General features: G+C 38.5%; 1 protein-coding gene across 2 annotated transcripts; it reads left to right on the top strand.

Annotated features, from left to right (window-relative positions):
* Positions 1 to 544: 544 nt before the first annotated feature.
* ELOC (elongin C) lies at positions 545 to 23,799 on the top strand. Of its 2 annotated transcripts, none has more exons than XM_052651480.1 (4): positions 545 to 708; positions 10,943 to 10,996; positions 13,043 to 13,186; positions 19,445 to 23,799. In XM_052651480.1, exons 2-4 carry the CDS (start codon positions 10,993 to 10,995, stop codon positions 19,633 to 19,635), a joined length of 339 nt encoding a protein of 112 aa, XP_052507440.1. In that variant the 5' UTR covers positions 545 to 708; positions 10,943 to 10,992; the 3' UTR covers positions 19,636 to 23,799. The 2 variants fall into 2 exon arrangements, with proteins under 2 accessions (XP_052507440.1, XP_052507439.1); XM_052651479.1 differs by lacking the exon at positions 545 to 708 and adding an exon at positions 755 to 881.
* The last annotated feature ends 216 nt before the right edge of the window (positions 23,800 to 24,015 follow it).

The raw sequence follows: 24,015 nt of genomic DNA, 5'->3' as shown, positions 1-24,015 counted from the left end.
GTGCAGTGACAAAGATGGTGTCAGCATTGAGTACCGGTGGCCGTAGTTTCCGTGAATGATTGGCTGGGAGGGAGACAGGAGATGGGGTGAAGGCCTCCGAGTGGGGGTAGGGGGCGTGGTTGCTTTCAGTAAACACTACAAAGTACCGGGAAGAGAGGAAATGAGAACAGCGATTTCGCGAGCTGCCGAGATGCTCTTCAATAAGCTCTGCAACTTTTCACAAAAGACAGAAACTGCTTCATAAAGAGCACGATCTTGTTAGCATAGAAACCGCACCCCTACTTTCCGCCCCTTCTTCTGCGGACGCCTGCTACCTCTAGGCTTACCCGCAAAGGAGTGGTAGGGACAACCTCCAAAATTACCAGACTCGGCGTGAGTCTTAAAAGTTCCTACAAGGTCCAGGTTGCAGCGCTGACTCCGCCTAACACGTCAGTACCCGCCAGAGAAACTACAAATCCCAGGATGCAATGCTGCCTCGGACCCCCGACCTCCTCCACTCCCAGCACCGCTTCAAGGATGAGGTCCCTTCGGAAATCAGATTAGGGTCGGCGCTGCATGCTGGGAATAAAAGACCCAAAATAGGATTGGCTGAGATTTTTCCCGGCACCGCCGTCCGCGTAGGCTGGCCCGTGGAAGAAAGGAGGGGACACTGCGCACTTCCTGTAAACGCCTGCAAGCAACGGCCTCGGCGCGTCTCCGCCTCACCAGGTACTAATCTCCCGCGCGTAGAAGGCATCTGTGACCCAGCGGAAGTGATTCCTCTTGCTGCCCCGGAACCCACGGCGGCAGGCAGCTGGGGGTGGGGGGGTGGCCGTGGTGTAGGGGCTGTAGCTGTGCGCGGGGACTGGGTGCGGTGCCTGCGGTTGCTGCGGAGCTGACGAGTGAGTCTCGGGCTGGGGTGGGAACGGAGCTCTGGGCCCGCGTGGGGGACGAGGGAGGCTCGTACTGGGTTCTCTCGCCATCCCACTTCCCACCCCTTCCCATTTGGGCGGGGAAGGAACGGAAGCTTAACCTTCCCCTGCCGCTTCGGCTCCTGGTTTGGGGGAGGGGAGAGGAGGATGGCGGGACGTTCCCTGGCGCCGCTCGGTGGGCTTGGAAAAGGGAGGAAGGAGGGGCGGTGGATGGCGAGACTGGGCCTCTTCGGGGTTGAACGCGAGGAGGGTGGAGTTGGGAGCATGGCAGCCCTGTCGCTTTTCCTTTTTTGCTTTCTTCGGGTGCACTCAGGTTAGTCCTTTTCTTGGAGTCGGTCCCCAGTCACAGAAGAGGGCCCTCGCTCTTTCCTGTAGCGGGACCCCGAGAACTTTACTTTCGGGCCAACTTGTTGGGTTATCTTTGCCCGACTTGGTGGTTTGGGTCTGTCGAGCATCTGCCGCCCAGTCTCATCTGATGGAGGCGTCTAGTGTCAAGTACGGTGGCCATTAAGTTTCTCCTGTGGACCTCTTTAGTATAGTTTATGGAGTTCGAGTTATTAATCCGAGCATTTCTACTCTGCGTCGCCTTCAGTATAGAAAAAAACCGAAATCCTTTAGAGTTTTAAAACCTTATTTTCAAACTGCCAAATTTGCTTTTTGATCGCCAGGTAGTTTTCCTGTTTTGTTTAGTGGACTAAAATGAGGCATCTCCGATCTCGTTTACATTGTAGTTGTGGTATAATTCATGATGTTGAAACATCACTGTTCACACGTTGATTCATTCATTTCGGAGATACAATGGCAAAGAGACGACTATGGCCCCTGTCATCGTGGATATTAAGTGCTTATTGCCAGTGATGATTTTGGCCTCACAATTTTTAAATGACTGTCCTTTTTTCCTTAAGTATGAAATCGACCTAATAACCAATAGCTACCATTCCAAGGTTTCAGTTCAGTTCAGTTCAGTCGCTCAGTCCTGTCCGACTCTTTGCGACCCCATGGATCGCAGCACGCCAGGCCTCCCTGTCCATCACCAAATCCCGGAGTTCACTCAGACTCTAGCCTAAATTTATTTCAAATGGAAGATGCTAGTTTCATTTCATTATAGTAATTCTGTAATATGATTAGGCAATAGTTTGTAGTCAGAAGTTAGAGTCAGTTCTATATATCAAGTTCTAACGTAGTATTTGTATCCTATAAATTGTGTTTTTTTGGATTTTTTTTTTTTTGTAGATTTTTCAGTATTAGAAAATAATCTGAAAAGTCTTTGTATTTACACTGGTGTGTGTTAATGCATTTTAGCTAACCCGTCCTAAATGTTTACTGTTCCGTTATTAAATAAGATCAGAAAAATCTCTTCAGTGATTTCAAGCTTTGGTGATTAAGAAAACTATACTGCCATTCACTCAAATATTTATTGAGCATCTTCATCTTCTGTATGTTAGGCACTATATATGAAGCCTGCCCTCTTGGAGCTTGAGGGAAAAGACTGTACATTAAGTAAGCAAATATAGTTTCAGATGGCGATAAGTGTAAAGAGAATGTAACGATTTGGAGTTAGATTAAGTTAGGGTGACTAGGGTGGGAGTGTGTAATTTTGAAAGAGAAGTGCTCGAGGAAGACCCACTTCTCTGAAGACTTAATGTTTTGCCTGGAGACCAAAATAATGAAGATCTGAAGGAAGAGTTTTTGAGAGAGCAGTAACTGCAAATGCATAGACCTTAAGAGAAATGAACTTGACCCATTACGATACTTAGAAGGTCATTGTGGCTGGAGCATAAGGAAGAGTGATGGGAGATGACAGCAGAATGGTTAGCAAGCAGTAAATGAAATGGAACTTTATTGTCTTTGTTCTGTTTGTAATGAGAAGCCATTAGAGGATTTTGTGTAGGGGAATGCTTTTGATGACTAACTGCTGAGTGGCAAACTGAGTTGGAGGAAAGTGGAGAAGCCAGCTCCTAAGGCGACTTGTAGTAGTTCAGTTGAGCTGTGGTAGCTTGAGCTAGAGATGTAGAGTTGGAAGTGAGAAGCGGTCTGATTCCGAGTATAACCTGAAGCTGGAGCCAAATGGGTCTTACTAACCCCAGGGCAAAAAATCTGGAAGAATCACCTTGTTTTGCCCAAACATCTGTGTGAACAGTAGCACCATCTCCCGGAATGAGGAAGACTGGGCAGGGTACACTGGCTTCTAAGGAACAAAGCGGGAGTTCTGTACACAGTGTACTAAATTTGATAATTTTATACAGTTCAGAATATGTGCCGTAGTAGGCAGTAGGATACTCCTACTGTCGCTCAGAGCAGAAGTCAGGCTCGGGAGATAATCCTGGAGTCATGTTTTATAGGTGGCACTTAAAACTACAGATCAGAGGACATCAAGAATTTTGATGCAGAAGAGGACAGATGGCTGGGAAGGGAGCACTCTAGTCAGAGGAGCAGTGATGGGAACTGAAAGGCCAGGATGGTGTGGCATCTGTAATGCTAATGGAAGAAAAGAGGTTGGAGTCAACTATGAAAGAGTAAGATGAGGATTAAAAGTTGACCTAGTGACCGAGTAGTTGAAATTTGACAGGAGCACTTTGATTGGACTAGTAGTCTAAAAAGACTGATTATTGTGGGTTATGGGTGGTGGGTGGTCCTGATGATGTTACAGCATTTGATGTGTTGATGGGAATAGGGGTGGAGCAAAGTTCTTGGATCACTGTGGTAGGAAGGATGATTTTTAATGCAGCTTTTGAAACAGGAAAATGGACAGAGTATATGGTATGCAGGTAGGATGAAGGTGGAAAAGACAAGGCATTTGGAGTGATATGTTCTGTTTTCTTGGTGAAATAAGTGAAGTTGTTAGGGTAGGGAGGAGGGGAGTCTGGGAGGTTTAAGAGAAGCTGTAAATTTTCTGAGTAGGAAAGCCAGTTAACTAGTTAGTTAAGGGGATCGCTGTGATACCAAGTCCCTGTTCAAAGTGTGTCGCCATAGATTTAAAATAGAGACCAGTCAAAATGGTTGTGACTTTTCTTTAACCAGTTCAGCTTTTTATTTGAGGCCTGAGCTGGGTGGAGAATTGGGTTTGGCCAGGATTGGGATTGAGGTGGGTTAGCTGCATCAGAGGAGGGGCAGGGAGTTAAGGAGCGTAAAGACTGGGAGGTGTGTATGGTGCCAGTTTTTATAGTGTATAGAATGTATAATTGTTGTTGTTTAGTCATTATGTTGTGTCCCACTCTTTGGGACCCTGTGGACTGTACCCTGCCAGGCTCCTCTGTCCTTGGGATTTCCCAGGCAAAAATACTGGAGTGGGTTGTCATTCCCTTCTCCAGGGGATCTTCCCAACCCAAGGATCGAACCCGTGTCTCCAGTATTGGCAGGCTGATTCTTTACCACTAAGCCACCAGGGAAGCCCTTTTGCTCTTGTGTTTTAGACTAAGACAGAGGAGTTTGGACATCATTGCCTGAGAGGGAGGTTAAGTTGGTTACAAGGTGTGGCAGACAGGACAGCCTCAGTGGAACACACAGCACTCTGGAGCTCTTGAGTTCTGTGCTGTGTGGGAGCCACTCTGTTTAACAAAAATGAGAAATTGGGAATTATGGGCACTTGTAGAGGGAGGGTGAATTTCAGATGGATTCAGTCATAAAACAGTAGAGCTGGAAGGGACTTTAGACACAGTTTAGTCCAGTTTCCTCATTTGGGAGATGAAGAAACAGAAGTCTTATTACTTAAACCTATCTGAGTCTCAAGATAGGAAAAAAAAATTTTTTTTTAATGTTTCAGCTGTGTTGGGTGGCCTGTGGGATCTTAGTTCCTTGATCAGGGCTTGAACCCATGTCTTCTGCATTGGAAGCTCAGAGTCTTAACCACTGGACCACCAGGGAAGTCCCAGAATGAGAATTTTATATCATCCTGAGACATAAATTCAGCAACACTATAAGCACATTCTAGGCAAAATATTCTGATGTCTTTTTACAAACTAGAATTATGTTACTTCTGTCAATTTGTATTAATGGCCAGAGCCTCTCTAATAACATCAGATAATTTTTGGTTAATGTAATTTACTTCATTTTTCAAATTAATCATATTATTACGTATTATTGTTAACAAATTATCAGGCTGACTGACCATTGTTTGCTTCAAAAGCAGCTTAGTTCCACATACTTGTTTCTTTCTAAAAAATCAATTTTAAATTAGTTTTTGAAATAACTAGTACTTTCAGACGTGTATTTCAGTGCTCTTTAAAAAAAAAAAATTGAAGTGTCATTGACCTACAGTAATACATTAGTTTCAGATGTACAGCATGTGCTGGGCTTAATCGCTTAGTTGTGTCCAACTGTTTGTGACCCCATGGACTGTAGCCCACCAGGCTCCTCCAGGCAAGAATCCTGGAGTGGGTTGCCATGCCCTCCTCCAGGAGATCTTCCCTACCCAGGGATCAAACCCAGGTCTCCCACATTGCAGGCGGATTCTTTACTGTCTGAGCCACCAGCGGTGATTCAGTATTTCTCTACACTACGAAATGATCACCCCGATAAGTCTAGTGCCATCTGTTACTATACAAAGATGTTACAATATTTGACTGTATTCCCCATGCTTTACGTTTTATCCACGTTTCATGACTCCTAACTGGAAGTTTGTTACCTTTTTTTTCTTTAATTGAAAGATAATTGCTTTACAGAATTTTGTTGGTTTCTGCCAAATATCGACATGAATCAGCCATAGGTATACGTATGTCCCCTGCCAAGTTTTGTACCTCTTAATCTCTCTTGTCTGTTTGACTCATTCCTCCACCCAGTTCCTGTGTGGCAACCACTGGTTTGTTCTGTGAGTCTGGTTCTGTTTTGTTATGTTTATTCATTCATTTTGGTGTTTAGATTCCACATGTAAGTGAGATCATACAGTTTTTGTCTTTCACTCTCTGACTTATTTTACTTAGCGTGATATCTGTGTTATCGCAGATGGCAAGATCTCATTCTTCTTATGACTGAGTAATACTCTTTGGTATGAGTAATCTTGTATTGTGTATGTCCCATCTTTATCCTCTGTTGATGGGCACTTAGATTGCTTCCATATCTTGACTATTGTAAATAATGCTAAAATGAATGCAGGGGTGCATGCGTTTTTTTTGAATTAGCATTTTTGTTGACTTTAGAAAAAATCTGCAGAAGTGGAATTCTGGATCTATGGTAATGCTATTTTTAATTTTTTGAGGAACTTCCATGCTGTTTTCTGTAGTGGCTGCATCAATTTACAGTCCTACCAACGCTGTGTAAGGGTTCCCTTTTCTCCACATCCTTGCCAGTGCTTGTTATTTATTCATTGTCAAAAATGATGATAGCCATTCTGCTGCTGCTGCTGCTAAGTCGCTTCAGTCGTGTCCGACTCTGTGCGACCCCATAGACGGCAGCCCACCAGGCTCCGCCATCCCTGGGATTCTCCAGGCAAGAACACTGGAGTGGGTTGCCATTTCCTTTTCCATGCATGAAAGTGAAAAGTGAAAGTGAAATCACTGAGTCGTGTCCAACTCTCAGCGACCCCATGGGCTACAGCACACCAGGCTCCTCCGTCCATAGGATTTTCCAGGCAAGAGTACTGGAGTGGGGTGCCACTGCCTTCTGATAGCCATTCTGACAGGTTTCAAATGGTATCTTATTATGGTTTCAATTTGCATTTCCCTGGTGATTTTTGATGTTGAGCATCTTTTCATGTATTTTTTGGCTATCTGTGTGTCTTCATTGGGAAAATGTCTATTCTGGTTCTCTTCCATTTTTCAGTTTGGTTGGTTGGGGGTTTTTGATTTTGAGTTGTATGAATTCTTTAAATATTGGGTTGACCAAAAAAGTTCATTCTGGTTTTTCCATACGATGTTAACGAACTTTTTTGTTGTTGTTCAGTCCTACTCTTTTCAACCTCAAGGACTGCAGCACATCAGGCTTCCCTGTCCTTCACTACCTCCCAGAATTTGCTCAAACTCATGTCCATTGAGTTGATGATGCCATCCAATCGTCTCATCCTCTGTCACCCTCTTCTCCTGCTCCAGCCTTTCCCAGCATCCGGGTCTTTTCCAGGGAGTTGACTCTTCGCGTCAGGTGGCCCAAGTATTGGAGCTTCAGCTTTGGCCAACCCCATAGTTGGGGTATTAACCCCTTATCAGACATACTGTTTGCAAACTTCTCCCATTCAGTAGGTGGCCTTTTAATTATGTTGACAGTTTCATTTGTTTTGCACAAGCTTTTTCTTTAATGAGATATAGTCCCATTTGTTTACTTTTGCTTTGTTTTCCTTGCCTGAGGAGACATATCCCCCAAAATACTGCTATGACCAGTGTCAAGGAATGTACTGCCTATGTTTTTTTCTAGGAGTTTTATGATTCAGATCTTACGTTTAAGTATTTAATACATTTTGGAGTTTATTTTTGTATATGGTGTGAGAAAGTTCAGTTTTGTTTCTTTTGCATATAAGCTGCCCAGTTTTCCCAACATCATTTATTGAAGAGGCTGTCTTTTCCTCATTGAATATTTTTGCTTCTTTTAACATAGATGAATTGATCATGTGACTATGGTCTCATTTCTGGGCTCTCTGTTCTGCCATTAGTCTATGAGACTGTTTTTATATACTGTTGGGATTACTGTAGTTTGTAGTATAGAGAAGGAAATGGCAGCCCACTCCAGTATTCTTGCCTGAGGAAGCCCATGGACAGAAGAGCCTGACGGGCTCCCGTCCGTGGGATCACAAAGAGTCAGACACAAGAGAGCTACTAGGCATAGCATAGCATGCCTTCTGCATCATACAGGTAGGACTCCGTTTATCACTGAGTGATTGAACAGCAACACAGCTGTTCAACAGCAGCTTATAGTGTAGTTTAAAATTAGGGAACATGTTAGCTCTGACTCTGTTCTTTCTCAGAATTGTTCTGGCTATTCAGGGCCATTTTTATATATTTTCCTGCAGAAAACATGAGTTTAATAGGTGAGAAATCATTTATTTTGCATAAATGACATAAAACTCTACCTATCATTCTTATCTGCTTTTAAAAAAATTAAGTTTATCTTTGTGGTATTTCCATGTTATTACATACATGTATTTAACTTAATCCTTTTCACCGCCCCAGAATATTTCATAAGTTTATACTATTTTTGTTTATATTACCCATTTCCCCTCCCATTCAAATCATGGTTCTTAGCAAGTTTTAATGTTTTAGTTTTCATGTTGCCTTTGGAACCAAACATTTTTATAGGGGTCTGTGAGCTATTTGTATTTTTTCCTTCTGGTATGTTTCTAGAGTTCAGTGGGTGTTTAACATTTGGTTCTTTAATCGCTATTGTATTCTTGTGAGTAATGACTTAGACATCTACAGAGCTGTAGATTTGCAGCTGTTGCTCTCATCTAGTTAGCTGATCCAAGCAAGTCAGCTGAAAACCTGTTAGAACTAGTAAGAGTTCGGTGAAGATGATGGAATGCAAGATCCACTTACCGAATTTAAAAGGTTTTCTTTAAAACACCAGCAGTAGCCTTTCAGAAGTATAGTATAAAACGGATCTCATTCATAATGGGAAAGTACTAAAAGGAGACCTAGCAAGAAGGTAGACAAAAGTAGACCTAACACATTCTGAGTGTGTAATCACAAATGGGGACTGGCCCAGCTCTTTAGCAAAAGCAGGTTTATCACACTATTGTAATTAAAACAGTGGGGATATTGGTCAGGTATAAACAAGATTGATGGAACAGAATACAATCTAGAAATCTGTGTAATATAGTGTATGATAGTAATATAGTAGTAATACAGTGTATGTAGTAATATAGTGTATGATAAAGGTAACATTTCAAATAAGGGATGGGCTGTTAAAAGATCTTTTTGGTGTTCAGTGACACAAGGCTGAAAACTGACTTCAGTATAGGCCTTAGGCTCACCAGAATTTCTGTTTTTTACCAAAACATTAAAAAAAAATGCTAAGAGTGATTTTATATATGACACTCTAAAAGCACAATGGCATCAAGCCTTTGTTCATGTCTTCTGCCTAGAACTATTCTCAACCCACTGTTCAACCACTTCCTTTTACCTACCTAATTCCTATTTTGAAAACTTGCTCAGTTACAGAGTAAATGTTCACACTGAGCTTTTGTAACCCCAAACTTACATTTATATTGATTATCTGTAGGTTAAGTCCAAATTTAATCATTTCAATTATTTTAACTTCTTAGGTATCAGAGTCTACTCTTGTTGATGTTGATTTACTCTTTGTTAGTCATGGGGAGCTCCGTTTCCCACTCAACCTTTAACCCTTGTATAAATTATGGAATTTATTTACTATATTAAGAAGTCTGTAGAAAAACTGTTGCTACCCAGAAGGCTTCTAAGGTGTGACTTTTCATGGTTGCTTAGCTACTGCTAGTTAAATAAACATCCTAAAGGGTTTACTCTGGAGATTTTTTAAGGAAAAGTTAGCACTTGAAATTCTACCTTTCCTAGCATTTTTTCCTATTTTGTGTGTGTGTGTGTTTGTTTTTTAGGACGAGTACAAACCAGTATGAACAGAAGAAACTAATAGTGACTGAAAAATTCTTTAAATTGCTTACTATTATTACCATAAAATGACATAGTACTGGTTTTAAATTTTTAATAACTATCTAAGGATTTATATCGGCACCTCTCAGCAGTAGTCGAAAAGAAGTTTTAACAGAAGCCAGAATTTATTATCATGGCTTTATGGAGTAATGGAAGGGAATGTGGGCTCTAAAGCAAACCTATCTAGGTTCAAATTCTCATGTTGCCACTTAAGCTGTGGAAGCCTTTTAGTGTTTCCTAGTCTCTACAATGGCAATGACAGTTTTCCTGTGGAAGTATTATTTTAAAATAAGATAATGTATGCAAGGCATTTAATATAGTATTTATACTCATTAGACCCTCAACTTGGTAATAATGTTATATTGCCTGCTTTAGACATGGCCCTTTAAATATCTCCCTCCATTCTTGGAGAGGGTTCTAGACTAACATTTAATTTTTACTCCTACTCTGTCACTACCTGAAACGAATTATTAAGCCTCGCTATACATCAGTGGTATCGTTTTTTTTTAAGGTGAGGGATTACATAGGTTTAGGGCTTCCCTGGTGGCTCAGATGATAAAGAATCTGCTTGCAATGCAGGAGCCCCAGGTTTGATCCCTGGATTGGGAAGATACCCTGGAGAAGGGAATGGCTATCCACTCCAGTATTCTTGCCAGGAGAATTCCATGGACAGAGTAGCCTGGAAGGCTAGAGTCCATGGGGTTGCTAAGAGTCAGACACAACTGAACAGCTAACACTTTAACTTGACATAGGTTTATTGGTCAGGAATTTCTTAGAGAACAGGGTAATTAGGATATGCTGTTTTCCTGGCAATGACATAAAAATAATGTTGAGACAAATAAAATCCTCCTTTGAAGAAATGCTGTTAAAATACAAATCGCTGAAAATAAGAGCTCTTTTCCTTTAGCAGTCATTTCTTTTGTAAAATTTAAGATTTCTCAAAAATTAATTTTTTTCCTTCATTGTTAAATCTCAGAACTTTAGTATCCTCTGTGCAGAATGGATGGAACATGTATTATAGATGTGCACACTTACCTAAGAAGAGGGCATGCCTTATCTTTTTTATTCTCATGAAAGTCACATCCTTGGGTTGATCATGTTGTCATTCATTTAGCAAATACTTGCTTTAGTGTCTACCAGTGTCTAGCAGATATAATATACAAAGATGATTAAAGCCAAGAGTCTCTTTCAAGTTCAGTTCAGCTCCTAATGAACAACATCTGTATTTTTAAACTGTTGTCAGAATAGTTACCTTAAAAGGGTAGGAGACAAATCTGTATTTAGAATTCCCTGTCCTGCAGGTGATCTTCTCTCAGATGTTCAGAAACTTGATACTCTTACCTCTTGTGGTGACTGGGAAACTTACCTAGCTGAGAGAAACTGAATCCTTGCACTTGTAACACTAAAGGATGTATTAAATAATAATGGGCGAAAACATGTTATTCTGGCATTGATCTCAATATAGCATTGTTATATTTTCAGGAAACTACTAAAGTTCCTGTGGACGCCAAGTAGAATTTCATAAGAGCATAATGGGTAAGTTATATAAAAGTAATTTTGTCATTCAATTAGTTGAAGCTTTCTTTTCAAAGATAGACCTTCAGAGTCGGTGAATGCAAATAAGAAAATAGAGTGGATTGAAAATTAGTTGTTTATATCAACAGCTATGTTTACTATATATTTCTGAAAGACAGATCAGTAACATTATTGTGCCATATTGAATTTGTGATTGCTAGTGAGTAATTGTTACTTAAGAAATTAGAAACTCTCCTAACAGACATTGAAAATGGTTTGTTTCATTTCCCAAAAAAACCCAAAACCACTAAACATATAAATTTAAATACTTGATAATTATTTTTATTTTTGTCCTCAGAGGTTGGCAAAAACTGCTAAAAATCTGTATGCTTGAGGAGTCGAAGATTTAGAAGTTACTTGCATTTTTGAGTCCCCCAGCTTTTTACTATGAAAAATTGTAGAAATAATACACTGTGGCCTTTACCAAGTAATGTTTTCCCATATTTGCTTTTCCTGTGTGTATGTTTATATGCCCACATATACATGCACAAACACACATAAGCCTTTTTGCCTGTATTATTTGTTTAGTTGTACATGTAATACTCAAGGAGCCTCCCAGGTGGTTTAGTGGTAAAGAATCTGCCTGCCAGTGCAGGAGCTACAGGAGACTCTGGTTTGATTCCTGGGTTGGGAAGATCCTCTGAAGTAGGAAACGACAACCCTCTGTAGTATCCTTGCCTGGAGAATTTCATGGACAGAGGAGCCTGGTGGGCTGCAGTCGGTGGGGTCACAGAGTTGGCCACAACTGAGCATGCAGCACGTAAAACTGTGTATTAAATGCTTAAGCACGCATCTTCTAATTCAGTCCATACTCAACATTTCAGTTTCTTCAGTAGTGTTCTTCACAATGGGTTTATTCTTTTTAAATTGAGGGTCCAGTCAAGGATTACTTCCTGTATTTATTTTATTTCTTTGTCTCCTTTAAATAACTTCCCTAAAAGATTGGGTGAGGAGTGAAGTCTTTCCTGGCACATTTAAATTTAGATTTGTCTGAATGCTTCCTCCCAATTAGATTCAGATTAAACAGTTTTGGCAATGATAGAACATAAGTAATTTTGATATTTATTAATCTCAGTTTTAGGAATTTGTATTAACAGATGAATGAGTGAATGTATGTTTGTAATTAAACAGTGCTTCAGCTTCTGTACTTCTCACTAAGGCTTCCTAACTTTTTAGAATAAGTCTTAAGATGTTTTCTTTCAAATATTGGTAATCATAAAAATTAAAATTCTGTGAATACAAACTTGTAAAGTTATGTATGTGAGAAAAAATTATAAATAGAAGTATAAAAGTACATACTCCCTCAAAAAGTTACATTGCACAAACTCCTCTGGCTAAAGACAGCATGGCAGCAGTGGAGGTAGCTGCTAACTACCTCACCTGTGCTTTGAAGTTTTAAAGATGATATTTGTTTATATTCATTACTTAAGTATTCATGCAATAATTTAAACTGAGCAGTGAAACGTCTTGGTCATTTTTTATGCATCAAGAGTAAAATGCTAAGTAAAGAAAGCCCTAATTTTGAGAATACGGGCTTGTCAGAAGTTGCACTCACACGGCATACAAACATCTATTCCAAAACACAGTTTGCATTTTATTTTTAAAATGAGTATTTCAAGTGACAGGTTTAAAGTTTTACTATTTGAATGTTTTCTTTTAGTCTTAAATTTGAATGTGCTGCTATGTTCACAAATTGTTACTATTCCCTTGAAAATACAGGTACATTTTCATCTAAAGTAAACATTCTTGGGAGTTCCTTGGTGGTCCAGTGGTTAGGACTCAACACTTTTTGCTGCCATGGCCCAGGTTCAATCCCTGGTTGGGGGACTGAGATCCCACAAACTGTGCGGCCAGAATATTTAGAGACTAGTTATACGAGAAGTTAAAAACTTTAAAATCTTGGGAAATGGTCAAGGTCTGAGTTATTCAAATACTAACTTTGGTAAACCTGTTTGTTTTTAATCCATTTTGTGAGTCAGAAATCATTTTACTACTTACTTACTTTAGATGGAGAAGAGAAAACCTATGGTGGCTGTGAGGGCCCTGATGCCATGTATGTCAAATTGATATCTTCAGATGGTCATGAGTTTATTGTAAAGAGAGAACATGCGCTAACATCAGGAACAATAAAAGCCATGTTGAGTGGCCCAGGTAGGTACATTTCTTTATTTTCTCTTAATATATTGTATCTTCATTTTCAGTGTTTGATGAATGTGATTTAAGTTGAATTAAATAGCCCATAACATTAAAAGAGAGAACAGTTCTAACATTAAAAGTTAGAACAGTAACTGTTCTAACATTAATTATTGCATGGTTATGTTGCATCCCCTGGTGGCTCAGATGGTAAAGCATCTGCCTGCATTGCAGAAGACCCGGGTTCGATCCTTGGGTGGGGAGGATCCCCTGGAGAAGGGAATGGCAACCCACTCCAGTATTCTTGCCTAGAGAATTCCATGGACAGAGGAGCCTGGCAAGCTACAGTCCATGGGGTCGCAAAGAGTCGAGCATGATTGAGCAGCTAACACTTCCATTGTGTTGCATTGGGGAAAAAATGGCATCTGCTATTTCCTGTTTTCAGTTATTTACTGCAGTTTTAGTAAGTCCAAATTGATTATTTTGTAACAGGAAGGATCATTTCCCTATGTTAGTTTTCTGTGGTGAGTTCACCACAGAAAGACTATGGTGATTTGTGCTCCTGGTTACATGTGAAGTTTATATAAGTTACTGCCTCCCAAATATCTATTCTTAACATTTTACCTCAAGAAAGTTTTTCTTGAGGATTGGAATTTCTGGAGCATACAGTAATTCTGTGCTTAACTCTTAGAGGAAATGCTGAACTGTTTGCACTGTGGCTAAACCATTTTACATTCCTACCAGCAGTGTATGAGGGTTCTACTTTCTCCACATCCTCTCTGACATTGATGATTTTCTATTTTTCTGATTCTAGCCATCTTAGTGAGTGTGAAGTGGTATCTCTTTAGATTGTCGTTTGGATTAGCAATTCCTTAATGACTAACGATGTCAAACATACCGTTATGTGCTTTTTGGTCATTTGTATATCTTCTTTTGAGAAACATCTGTTCAATTCTGTTGCCCATTTTTTAATTGACTTGTATTTGTGAGTTGTTAAGGATTCTCTATAAATTCTGGAGGGCTTCCCTGGTAGCTTAGCTAATGAAGGATCAGCCTGCAATGCAGGAGACCTCAGTTTGATTCCTGAGTCAGGAAGATCCCCTGGAGAAGGGATAGGCTACCCACTCCAGTATTCTTGGGCTTCCCTGGTGGCTTAGCTGGTAAAGAATCCGGCTGCAATGCAGGAGACCTGGGTTCGATCCCTGGGTTGGGAAGATCCCCTGGAGGAGGGCATGGCAACCTACTCCAGTATTCTTGCTTGGAGAAGCCCCACGGACAGAGGAGCCTGGTAGGCTACAGTCCGTGGGATCCCAAAGAGTCGGACACGACTGAGCAACTAAACGGAGAAGGCAATGGCACCCCACTCCAGTACTCTTGCCTGGAAAATCCTATGGATGGAGGAGCCTGGTAGGCTGCAGTCCATGGGGTTGCGAAGAGTGGGACACAACTGAGCGACTTCACTTTCACTTTTCACTTTCATGCATTGGAGAAGGAAATGGCAACCCACTCCAGCGTTCTTGCCTGGAGAATCCCAGGGACGGGGGGGCCTTGTGGGCTGCCATCTATGGGGTCACACAGAGTCGGACACGACTGAAGCGACTTAGCAGCAGCAGCAGCAGAGCAACTAAACACAGCACATAAATTCTGGACACTAGACCCTTACCAGATACATAATTTGCAAATATTTTCTGTATTCTGTAGGCTGTGTTTTTTCTTGATAGTATCTTTTTTTGAGAGGATTGCTGCATTGGATCTTTTGCAGCACATGGAATCTTCATTGCGTCATGTGAGATCTTTTGTTGTAGCACAGACTCTCTAGTTGTGGCATGTGGACTTAGTAGACTCGGTCTTTGTAGCGCTTGGGCTGTGAGATCTTAGTTCCCCAATCAGGAAATGAACCCTCATCCCCTGCATTGCAAGGCAGATTCTTTTTTTTTTTTCTGTTTCTTTTAAACTTAAAATTTGTATTGGTGTATAGCCAATTAACAGACAATGTTGTGATCATTTCAGGTGAACAGCAAAGGAACTCAGTCATACATTTGCATGTATACATTCTCCCCTAAACTTCCTTCTCATCCAAGTTGGCAAGGCAGAGTCTTACCCACTGGACCACCAGGACAGTCCTTTGATAGTGTCTTTTGATGTACTAAACCTTTTTTATTTTGATGAAGTCCAATTTATTTTCTCTCTTGTTGTTTGTGATTTATGAGTCCTGTCTAAAAATCCATTGCCAAATTCAGTGTCATGAAGATTTACCCTTATGTTTTCTTATGAGTTCTATAGTTTAAGCTCTAACATTTAGGTCCTTGATATTGTTAATATTTTATATAGTGTGAATCAGCTTCATTCTTTTGCTTGTGGACATCCCAGTACTGTTTGTTGAAGAGACCATACTTTACTCCACTGAATGGTCTTGGCGTCCTTGTTGATATCAGTTGACTGCAAGCTTGTAGGTTTATTTCTGGACTCTCAATTCTTTCCTGTTGGTATATGTATCTATCTTTATACTGGTATAGCGCTGTTTTGATTTCTGCTTTGTAGTAAGTTTTGAAATTAGGAAGTGTTAGGCACCTAACTTTTTCTTTTTCAAAATTGTTTTGGCTATTTGGGATCCTTTGCGATCCCTTTTTTATATTTTTTACTACGGAAATTTTAAAACATAACCCAGATGTAGAGAAAATAGCATAACATACCTTCCTGTACCCATCAACCAGCTTCGGTAGTTACCAGTATTTTGCCAATCTCGTTTCATCTATTCTTTTTTTTAAGAGTATTTCAAGCAAACTCCTGACATAATGCCATTTCACTTGCAGAAATCTATGATTGTTCTCCTGCAAACTCTTTTTTTTTCTTTCCTTGTCTTACTAAAGACAAGGTTATTTGTATAATGTCAACATCCAGATTAGACTTAAGTCATGTTTCATCTTGAAAACTCATAATTAGAACTCTGGAGGCTTGATTAAAATCCAGTTCATCTCTCTAACAAGAGTATTTTATAGGTAGAACTCTTGTATTCCTGTTGTATTGTGTCTTTTAGCAATGCCAAGACTGGTTAGTGGGTTCCAGAGCTATCAAGCTGATTGGTCCATGAGCAGTTCCCCAGTCAGTCTTTCATATAATAGTTTCAGCATTCACTGGGGCTATTGCTGAAATTTACTTCATTCAGAATTATAACACAGGGATTTTCTAATTCTGTCATTTCTTCTGCATTTATTACTTAGAATTCTCCAATAAAGAACTCTTTGGTTACCCTGAAATACAATCTGTCCAGAGGGTGGGGGGGGTGCGCGGAGGATAAACACTTGATTTTTTTTTCCCTTGTAATTTTTCAGAGTAGCGAATTGGTTCTCCAGCATCTTCCAATAGTAAAGAATGTTTGTTTTGTTTGCATGTATACATATATATTGGATATTTTTCAGTCCTGTGCAGTCATTTTTGCTGATGTTCCCATTTGCTCCATTTTTACGCCAGAGGGGGCACATCAAGTTGGTTTCTGCATCCTTATGGCATGGCTTTATTAGTCTTGGATATCTACTGCTTTCTGTAATAACAGAAGTTCTCAGGTTCATTTTGTATGTTATTTCTCAATCCTGAAAACAACTTTTTCTAAAGAGCCCGGATTTTTTTGTTTTTGGTTGGTTCATTTTTTTTTGTTTTTTAGTGAAAAATGGTACTTAGAGACCCCTCTCTGGATGCTAGCAGCACTCGTTGCTCCTGAGTTGAATTGCTTTAGACTTTTCTACTAGACAGAACTAGGATGTACTTGAGGGGGGAAATTCATGAATGCCAACAAAATCTTAGTTAAAACTTAAGATTAGAGAATTTTGGCTTCTTTTATAGGCCTATCTCCTTTAACTCAAAACCAGCTTTCATGTAAACATTAGTTCATGTGAAAAGGAATGTAATACTGATACATGCACCTAAAAAACATTATACTAAGTGAAAGAAGCCAGACATGAAAGATCAAAAGTTGTATAATTCCACTTGTATGAAATATCCAGGATAGATGATTTCATAGAGACATAAAGTGAACCGGTGTTTTCCAGAGACTGGGAGTCGGGGGGTGGGAAACAGTTGCTTAAAGGGTGTGTGCATGTGTGCTCACTTGCTCAGTCATGTCCTACTCTTTGTACCCCATAGATCATAGCCCAGCAGGCTTCTCTGTCCATGGGGTTTTTCAGGCAAGAATACTGGAATGGGTTGCCATTCTTACACCAGGGGATCTTCCCAACCCAGGGATTGAACCTGGGACTCACACACTGGCTGGAGAATTTACTGCCACCTGGGAACCCCTGCTTAAAGGGATGGTACAAGGTTTTCTCTGGGGCGACAAAAATGTTTTGGAACCAGATAGGAGTGGATGGCTGCTCAGCACTGTGAATGTACACTGAATTACACATCTTAGATGGGGACTTTTATGTTATGTGCATTTCACCTCAAAAAAAAAGCACTAATGTTGATCTAGTGTCAAAGGCTTAACAACTGCCTGTTGGTAATATTTCATGCATATGTTCAAGCAGGAGAGTTGTAGTTATTGGGAAACAAAAGCTAACTTCATTGCTATGAATTATTTGTTGACTCCTCTCCTTTTTCCTCATCCCAGCCTACCGCTAACCAATAGACATTAATAGAAAACTTTAAAATACTCTTTTCTCAGAAAGTACATTTTTCTGTCTTTTTTTATTCAGTGCACAGTGCTAATGCTAGACGGTCAAAAAAATATTTTATCCCAGTAGTAAAAGCTAAATTATCTTAAATTTGTATAGCTAAAGAAATTTTTAGAGATCACTAAAAAGAGTTTATGAGCTGTTATTAAAAAGAAATATAATGGCTTATGAGATCTCATTAACATGATCATGTTTTTAAAAACTAAAGAGGAAAACAGTGGATTTACTTCCTTGAAAAGATTTTTCTTAATTAGTGTTTCACTTATTGTTTATATTTACATGGCAACATAGCACAGAGCTCCTGATTATCCATAAATACTCGATTCCCTAGACTAGTGGTCCCCAACCTTTTTGTCACCAGGGACCAGTTTTGTGAAAGACAATTTTTCCACAAACTTGGGGTCTGGGATGGGGGAGTGGTTTGGGTATGATTTGTGCATTACATTTAATATGCTCTTTATTTCTATTATTATTGCATCAGTTCCCCCTCAGATCATCAGGCATCAGCTCCTGGAGGTTGGGGACTCTTGACCTAGACTAAATCCTCTTAATAAAGTTTGTTTATGTTTCTGCTCAGAAATCAGAGCTAGCTACATCATTTGATGCAAGTTGGGTTTATCCTTTTCTGCATTGTATTAGTCTGCCATAGCAAAATATCAGTGACTGGACGATTTAAACAGAAATTTAGTTTCCCCCAGTTCCAAAGGATGGGAATAAAGATTTGGCAGGGTTGGTTTCTTCTGGGGCCTCCCTCCTTGCCTTATAGATAGCTGTCTTCTCCCTGTCTTCACATTGTTGTCTTAACCTCTGTGTGTCTGCAACCTAACCTCCTGTTCTGATAAGTGAAAGTTGCTCAGTCGTGTCTGACTCTTTGCGACCCCATGGACTGTAGCTTGCCAGGCTCCTCTGTCCATGGAATTCTCCAGGCAAGAATACTGGAGTGGGTAGCCATTCCCTTCTCCAGGGGATCTTCCCAACCCAGGGGTTGAACCCAGGTCTCCCGCATTGCAGGTGGATTCTTTGGGCTATAAGTATATATTTTACTTTATAAGATAGTGTCGTACTGGTTTCCGAAGAGGTTGTACTGTTTTACATTCTATCTGGCAATGTCTGTAGAGTTTAAGTTTCTTGCCATATTTTATTTTGGGGAATTTTAATTTACTTTATCTCTTTCTCCGTATGTGTACGTGTGCATGCTCAGTCATCTCTGACTCTTTGCAACCCTACGGACTGTAGCCTGCCAGGCTGCCCTGTCCATAGTGTTTTCCAGGCAAGAATACTAGAGTGGGTTGCTATTTCTTACTCCATTCTCCAAATGACTGGAGGTTTCTTGGTTTGTTTTATTGGATTAGCACTTTGATGATAAAGTTATGAATTTTCAAAGAGGCAAAATTCTCTTTGCAGATGAACAAGGTGGAAGTCTCAAGTCAAAACATGACATGAAAAGTTCTGATAAGGATACCAGTGAAGTTGGTCCAGGGCCTTAAATACTTGTCTCCAGATATAGTCCCATTTGGAAGTATTGGGAGTTAGGAATTTTGGAGGAACATAGGAATTTGGAGGAAAACACAGTTCACCTCATATATCACAAATTCCTTTTTTTTTCCAGGTCAGTTTGCTGAGAATGAAACTAATGAAGTCAATTTTAGAGAGATCCCTTCACATGTGCTATCGAAAGTATGCATGTATTTTACCTACAAGGTTCGCTACACTAACAGCTCCACGGAGATTCCCGAATTCCCAATTGCACCTGAAATTGCACTGGAACTGCTGATGGCTGCAAACTTCCTAGATTGTTAAATAAAATAAATTATAATAAACTGTTAACTCTTTTCAGTATTTAATACCTGTAGTTCAGTTAGTAATTTTTTCATATATAGCATGTTGCCTGTGTGCAGTTGAACTTTAAAGTTCATTGCAAAGCAGATTATCTTCTGTTCTTTTGCATAGCGATCGGAGTTGAAGTTTGTTTGCTATATCAACAAATTAAGGACATTTTCACAAATTGAGAAATAAAGAAATATACCAATTCGTAGGTGGTTTTGCCTTATCCTTTGGATGTGATTTTTTTAAATTAGAGAAGTGATGATACAGTAAATGCTGAAATTTAGGCATAAATTGAACACGTTCTACAGGTAAATAATGGGGCTTCGTATTTTTATGTTTTTAGTGTTTTTTTTAAAAAAACCTGTTCTGATCTTATAGCTGTCATTAGCATTACTGGAGTTATGCAATTGCATATAATTGCATTATAAACATGTTTATAACTTAGCCAAAATGTTGATTTTTATAACTATCAAAGACATGAGAGTTGAAATTTCTTATGTGTCTTTTGATAAACTGCAGTATTGTTTTAAGTGTATCTTGTCTTTTTGTTTATTGCTACAATTTAAGAATTTTATTTAAAATCAGTTTTGAAAGAATACTAGGTACAGCTTTTGGAGCAGGGACTTTTTGAACTGTAGCCACATGGTCAACAAGTAAATTACACGTGCATTTGGTTTCATGTACATTGTGCATTTCGGCCAATCCAAAGTACTGTACTTCCATTGACTATAAAGTTTCCTTTGCAATATTCGTTCTTACATAGTCCCTTGTAGGTACACTTCTCATTATTTAAATAAGAACAAGACTTCTCTGAACTATTTTAGTCTTCCTCCACTCAGCTGAAATGCTTTAAAATACTAAAACCTGAAGAGATGCAGTGCAGATCTTATAATGCACTTTGATATAGTTTATCATCTTCTGTTAACGCATTTCCCAGTAGACAGGATGTCATAGTCTGGGTCTCCTGCTGAAGTCAAACTTTAAAAAGAGGCCTTTCAGCTTCTATACTAAGACAACAAAATTTTTTTTTAAGAACTATAAGTGTCTCTGCTTAGTCATGGGGAAAGAAGCACTGGAGTTGGGTTTACTATACTCTTTATCTTAGTAGCAAAACGAAGCTGTTACTACAGGGTCTATAAATTAAAATCTCAGCTTCTTTGAGACTGGTTTAATATGGACCAGTTTTTCTAGAACCTGCAAAGACCATAAACAACCAAGATCTAGAAAAGTAATTTTTCCACTTAGAAGACCTAACGTACTTTCCAGCTTATTGAAAGCAATTAAATATAAATGTTAATTGCATATATTTTAGTAACTTCTGAAGACATACTGGTACATATTTTAGTATAGAAGATTATCAAGTACAAGAATTATATTCTGCTGCTTGGTGACGAATAATGCCAATTATAAACCTAAGTGATGATCTTAATGGTCAAGGTAATAGCTAGAATAAAGTTTAACTTTGACCCACTTTAGTAGGTTACTTTGTATGTTAGATCCAGAAGTAACCTCAAGTTTAAAATATTGAAAAAGAACTAAAAGATTAGGAAAACTGTATCTTGTGGCAAATGATACTTGCATGTTAATAAAGATTATTGACTGAAAGGTTTAATGAACACTTGGTGTTTGATCTTTTTAGCCTTAATTTTCTGTTTTTCTGAGGATGTATGAAACTGCTTCAGTAGTACATCTGTCACATGACTGAATAGTAGGAATTTTTATTTGGTTAAATTTAACATGATTTTATATAATATTGAAACCTTAATGGTTTTCTGACCCTTGGTAATTAGTTTACTCTTCGAATTATGTGCAAATCTCCCCGATATTTTTTTCTGCACAGAGAATAGCACCACAAAATCGTTTTGTTTTATTCAGTTAGTATTTCATTTTGTATTGTCTAGATTATTTATGCTTTTAAGATTGCTTATCTTTCTTACAATTATTATTGGCAGATAACAGTCTCCTCTTGAAGACCTGTTAATATTGAGAGATACAGTTTAAGCGGTAAATTTAGCTCATGTTAAAATAGAAATACGTTTAGAGTTATCTTGCTATGCATGGAGCTGTCATCTTAGCTCTGAATCATTTTGCTAAATTTATTAATTATTCTTTCAAAATAGTACAGATATTCTGAGAAATACTGTAAAATTGCTGTTAAAGATTGAAGAGTGTTTAACCCTCATAATTCCTACCTATGTAGAGGAAAATTCGTACAAATTAACAAAGCTGGGATATATTTAGACTTAGCAATGCTAAGTTGAGCCTCTGTTTAGTTTTATCTAATTTTGGTAAAACATAAGATCTGGAAATCAATAGATACCATCAATTTTATAATGGTGTTTTATTTGCAATTTTTAATCTGGTTTAATTCCAGGCTAGTCATTTGTGCTAAGATTTTGTATTCCTATTAGATTAAACTCTTTAAGTATTATACCCAGTGGTTTGTTGATTTAAACAAATTATTGGTCTAAACGATTCTGGTAGATCATAGCACCAAACTAAGAGTTAAAAAGTCTAACGCCTTGTGCTAATAAGCCATGTGATCTTGAGCAAGTGACTGAGTCTTAATTTCACATCTAGGAAATTAGGAGACCGCACATTGATAGGGTGACATTGGCCACATTTTTTAATGAACAAACAAGATTGTGTGTGTTGATGTTGCTTAAATCTAAAATTGTAACGTTGCAGATGATCAGAAGAATTGTAAATGAGAAAAAAACTTTCTTGCTGCATTTTCTAAGTAGCAGTCTATAAATTTCCATTTTTGCTGCTTTTGATTAGGCATTAAATATTACACATCAGTACTAAATAAGTTAACTAGATTAATTTAGAATCCTTGTTTTCTATTGCCTGCTATATAAAGAAAATTCCATTTTAGGTATGGTCATCATTAACTTTGTGATACAAAGGGAAATTTATATGCTGTTTCCCTACCAGTAATATGCAATGCCAGGTCAATCCAAAATTCAATTTTCATTTATGCTCGTTTATTAATTCATCCTGAATTAGATACATAATTTTTTTTACTTGCAACATGTTTCTTTAGCTGAAAACAAGACTGTTTCAAAATGCCTTGTAGAATACTCCATTTCCTTTCTCCACATTTCCTCCCCCTGCGCACACACATTTTTTTTAATTTGGAAAAATTTTAAATTGCTTTGAGGTGGAACTGGTCTTAATCTAGGACACAACTGTATCAGTATTTGGAGTTTTCCCCTCTTTCTAGATGCTTACATTTTTAATAAAAAAGTTACGTTTATCTAGATGTATATATGCTAAGACCTTTATTTGTGACAGCATCTGTTGTTTCATTATTTACAGAAGTATGCATAAGATGATAGCTTGTGATAAGAAAAATTAAAATTTCATGACTTTTTAACTCAACCAGAATTGTCTAAAATTTTTCCATTTGAACCCTTTATATCATGAAGTAAAGCTTATGATTAAATCTACCTATGCATACCAACTGGCCCAGGTCCAGTGTTATGATTGTTTTTTTAATACATCAGAATTTTAACTAGGCATATGAAATCTTGATGCAAATTTACAAATGTATTTTTCTTTTGAATTAGTGTATACTGTATCATTTCTGCCCTTGAAAACTTCAAGAGTCTGTGCATCCATCTCAAGTATAATTTTGAATTGTAAAATACATTTTCTTCAGACCACTAAAGACCATTTTTTTTTTCATAATTTCATCAGCTGTTTTTGAAAATGCATGTTTTTCTTTTGCAATAGCCACTATTTGAATCAGCCAATATATTCCTTTTTGATTTTTGTTTTAATGAGGATTAGTTAGGTTAGTCCAAGGTTACAGGCTAATTTACAGTGAGATTCTAGACCCAGATTACAGTTCAAATTAGAACAAACATGGTGCTTAGATTCCAGAAACATCCTATGAATGCTACGTTCAGAAAAAGAAGTCATGTTAAGAGTATTGAAATAATATACAGAATATTGAAATGGTGGAATTAGGGTAGGGAGTTAATGCATGAGATGTGCTTATAAAATAATAAATGCTTTTTAAAGTTTATGACATTTCTATCCAAATGAACATCATCCTTCACTTAGTAGGGCTATTGTTGCTCAAAAATGTTTCTGGAACTGACTTCAGAGCTTATAATAAATGTTCTTTTGAATAGCCTCAGTGGTGGGAGATGCTTTTCTTTCCTTTTTAGATTCTTTTCTTAAATGTTTTGCAACAGTCAGTGTTTTTGATCTAAACCTACTGAATAAAGATGAGTGGCCAGGCAGAAGATACATAATTAAAGGAATTAGAGTAGCTTTTTTATGCAACCAGTTACCATGCCAGCAGCATGGCATGTCACAAAGCCAAGTTTAAGAAAGTGGCTG

This window comes from Budorcas taxicolor, chromosome 14 (assembly GCF_023091745.1).
Source record: "Budorcas taxicolor isolate Tak-1 chromosome 14, Takin1.1, whole genome shotgun sequence".
Classification (NCBI taxonomy): domain Eukaryota; kingdom Metazoa; phylum Chordata; class Mammalia; order Artiodactyla; family Bovidae; genus Budorcas; species Budorcas taxicolor.
The sequence above is the reverse complement of the archived record's forward strand: the minus strand, read 5'-3'. Positions and strand labels throughout refer to the sequence as shown.

Coding starts and splice junctions, on each gene's coding strand:
- ELOC (XM_052651480.1), top strand. Junction 13,187..19,444: donor AGCCATGTTGAGTGGCCCAG/GTAGGTACATTT, acceptor TTTTTTTTCCAG/GTCAGTTTGCTGAGAATGAA.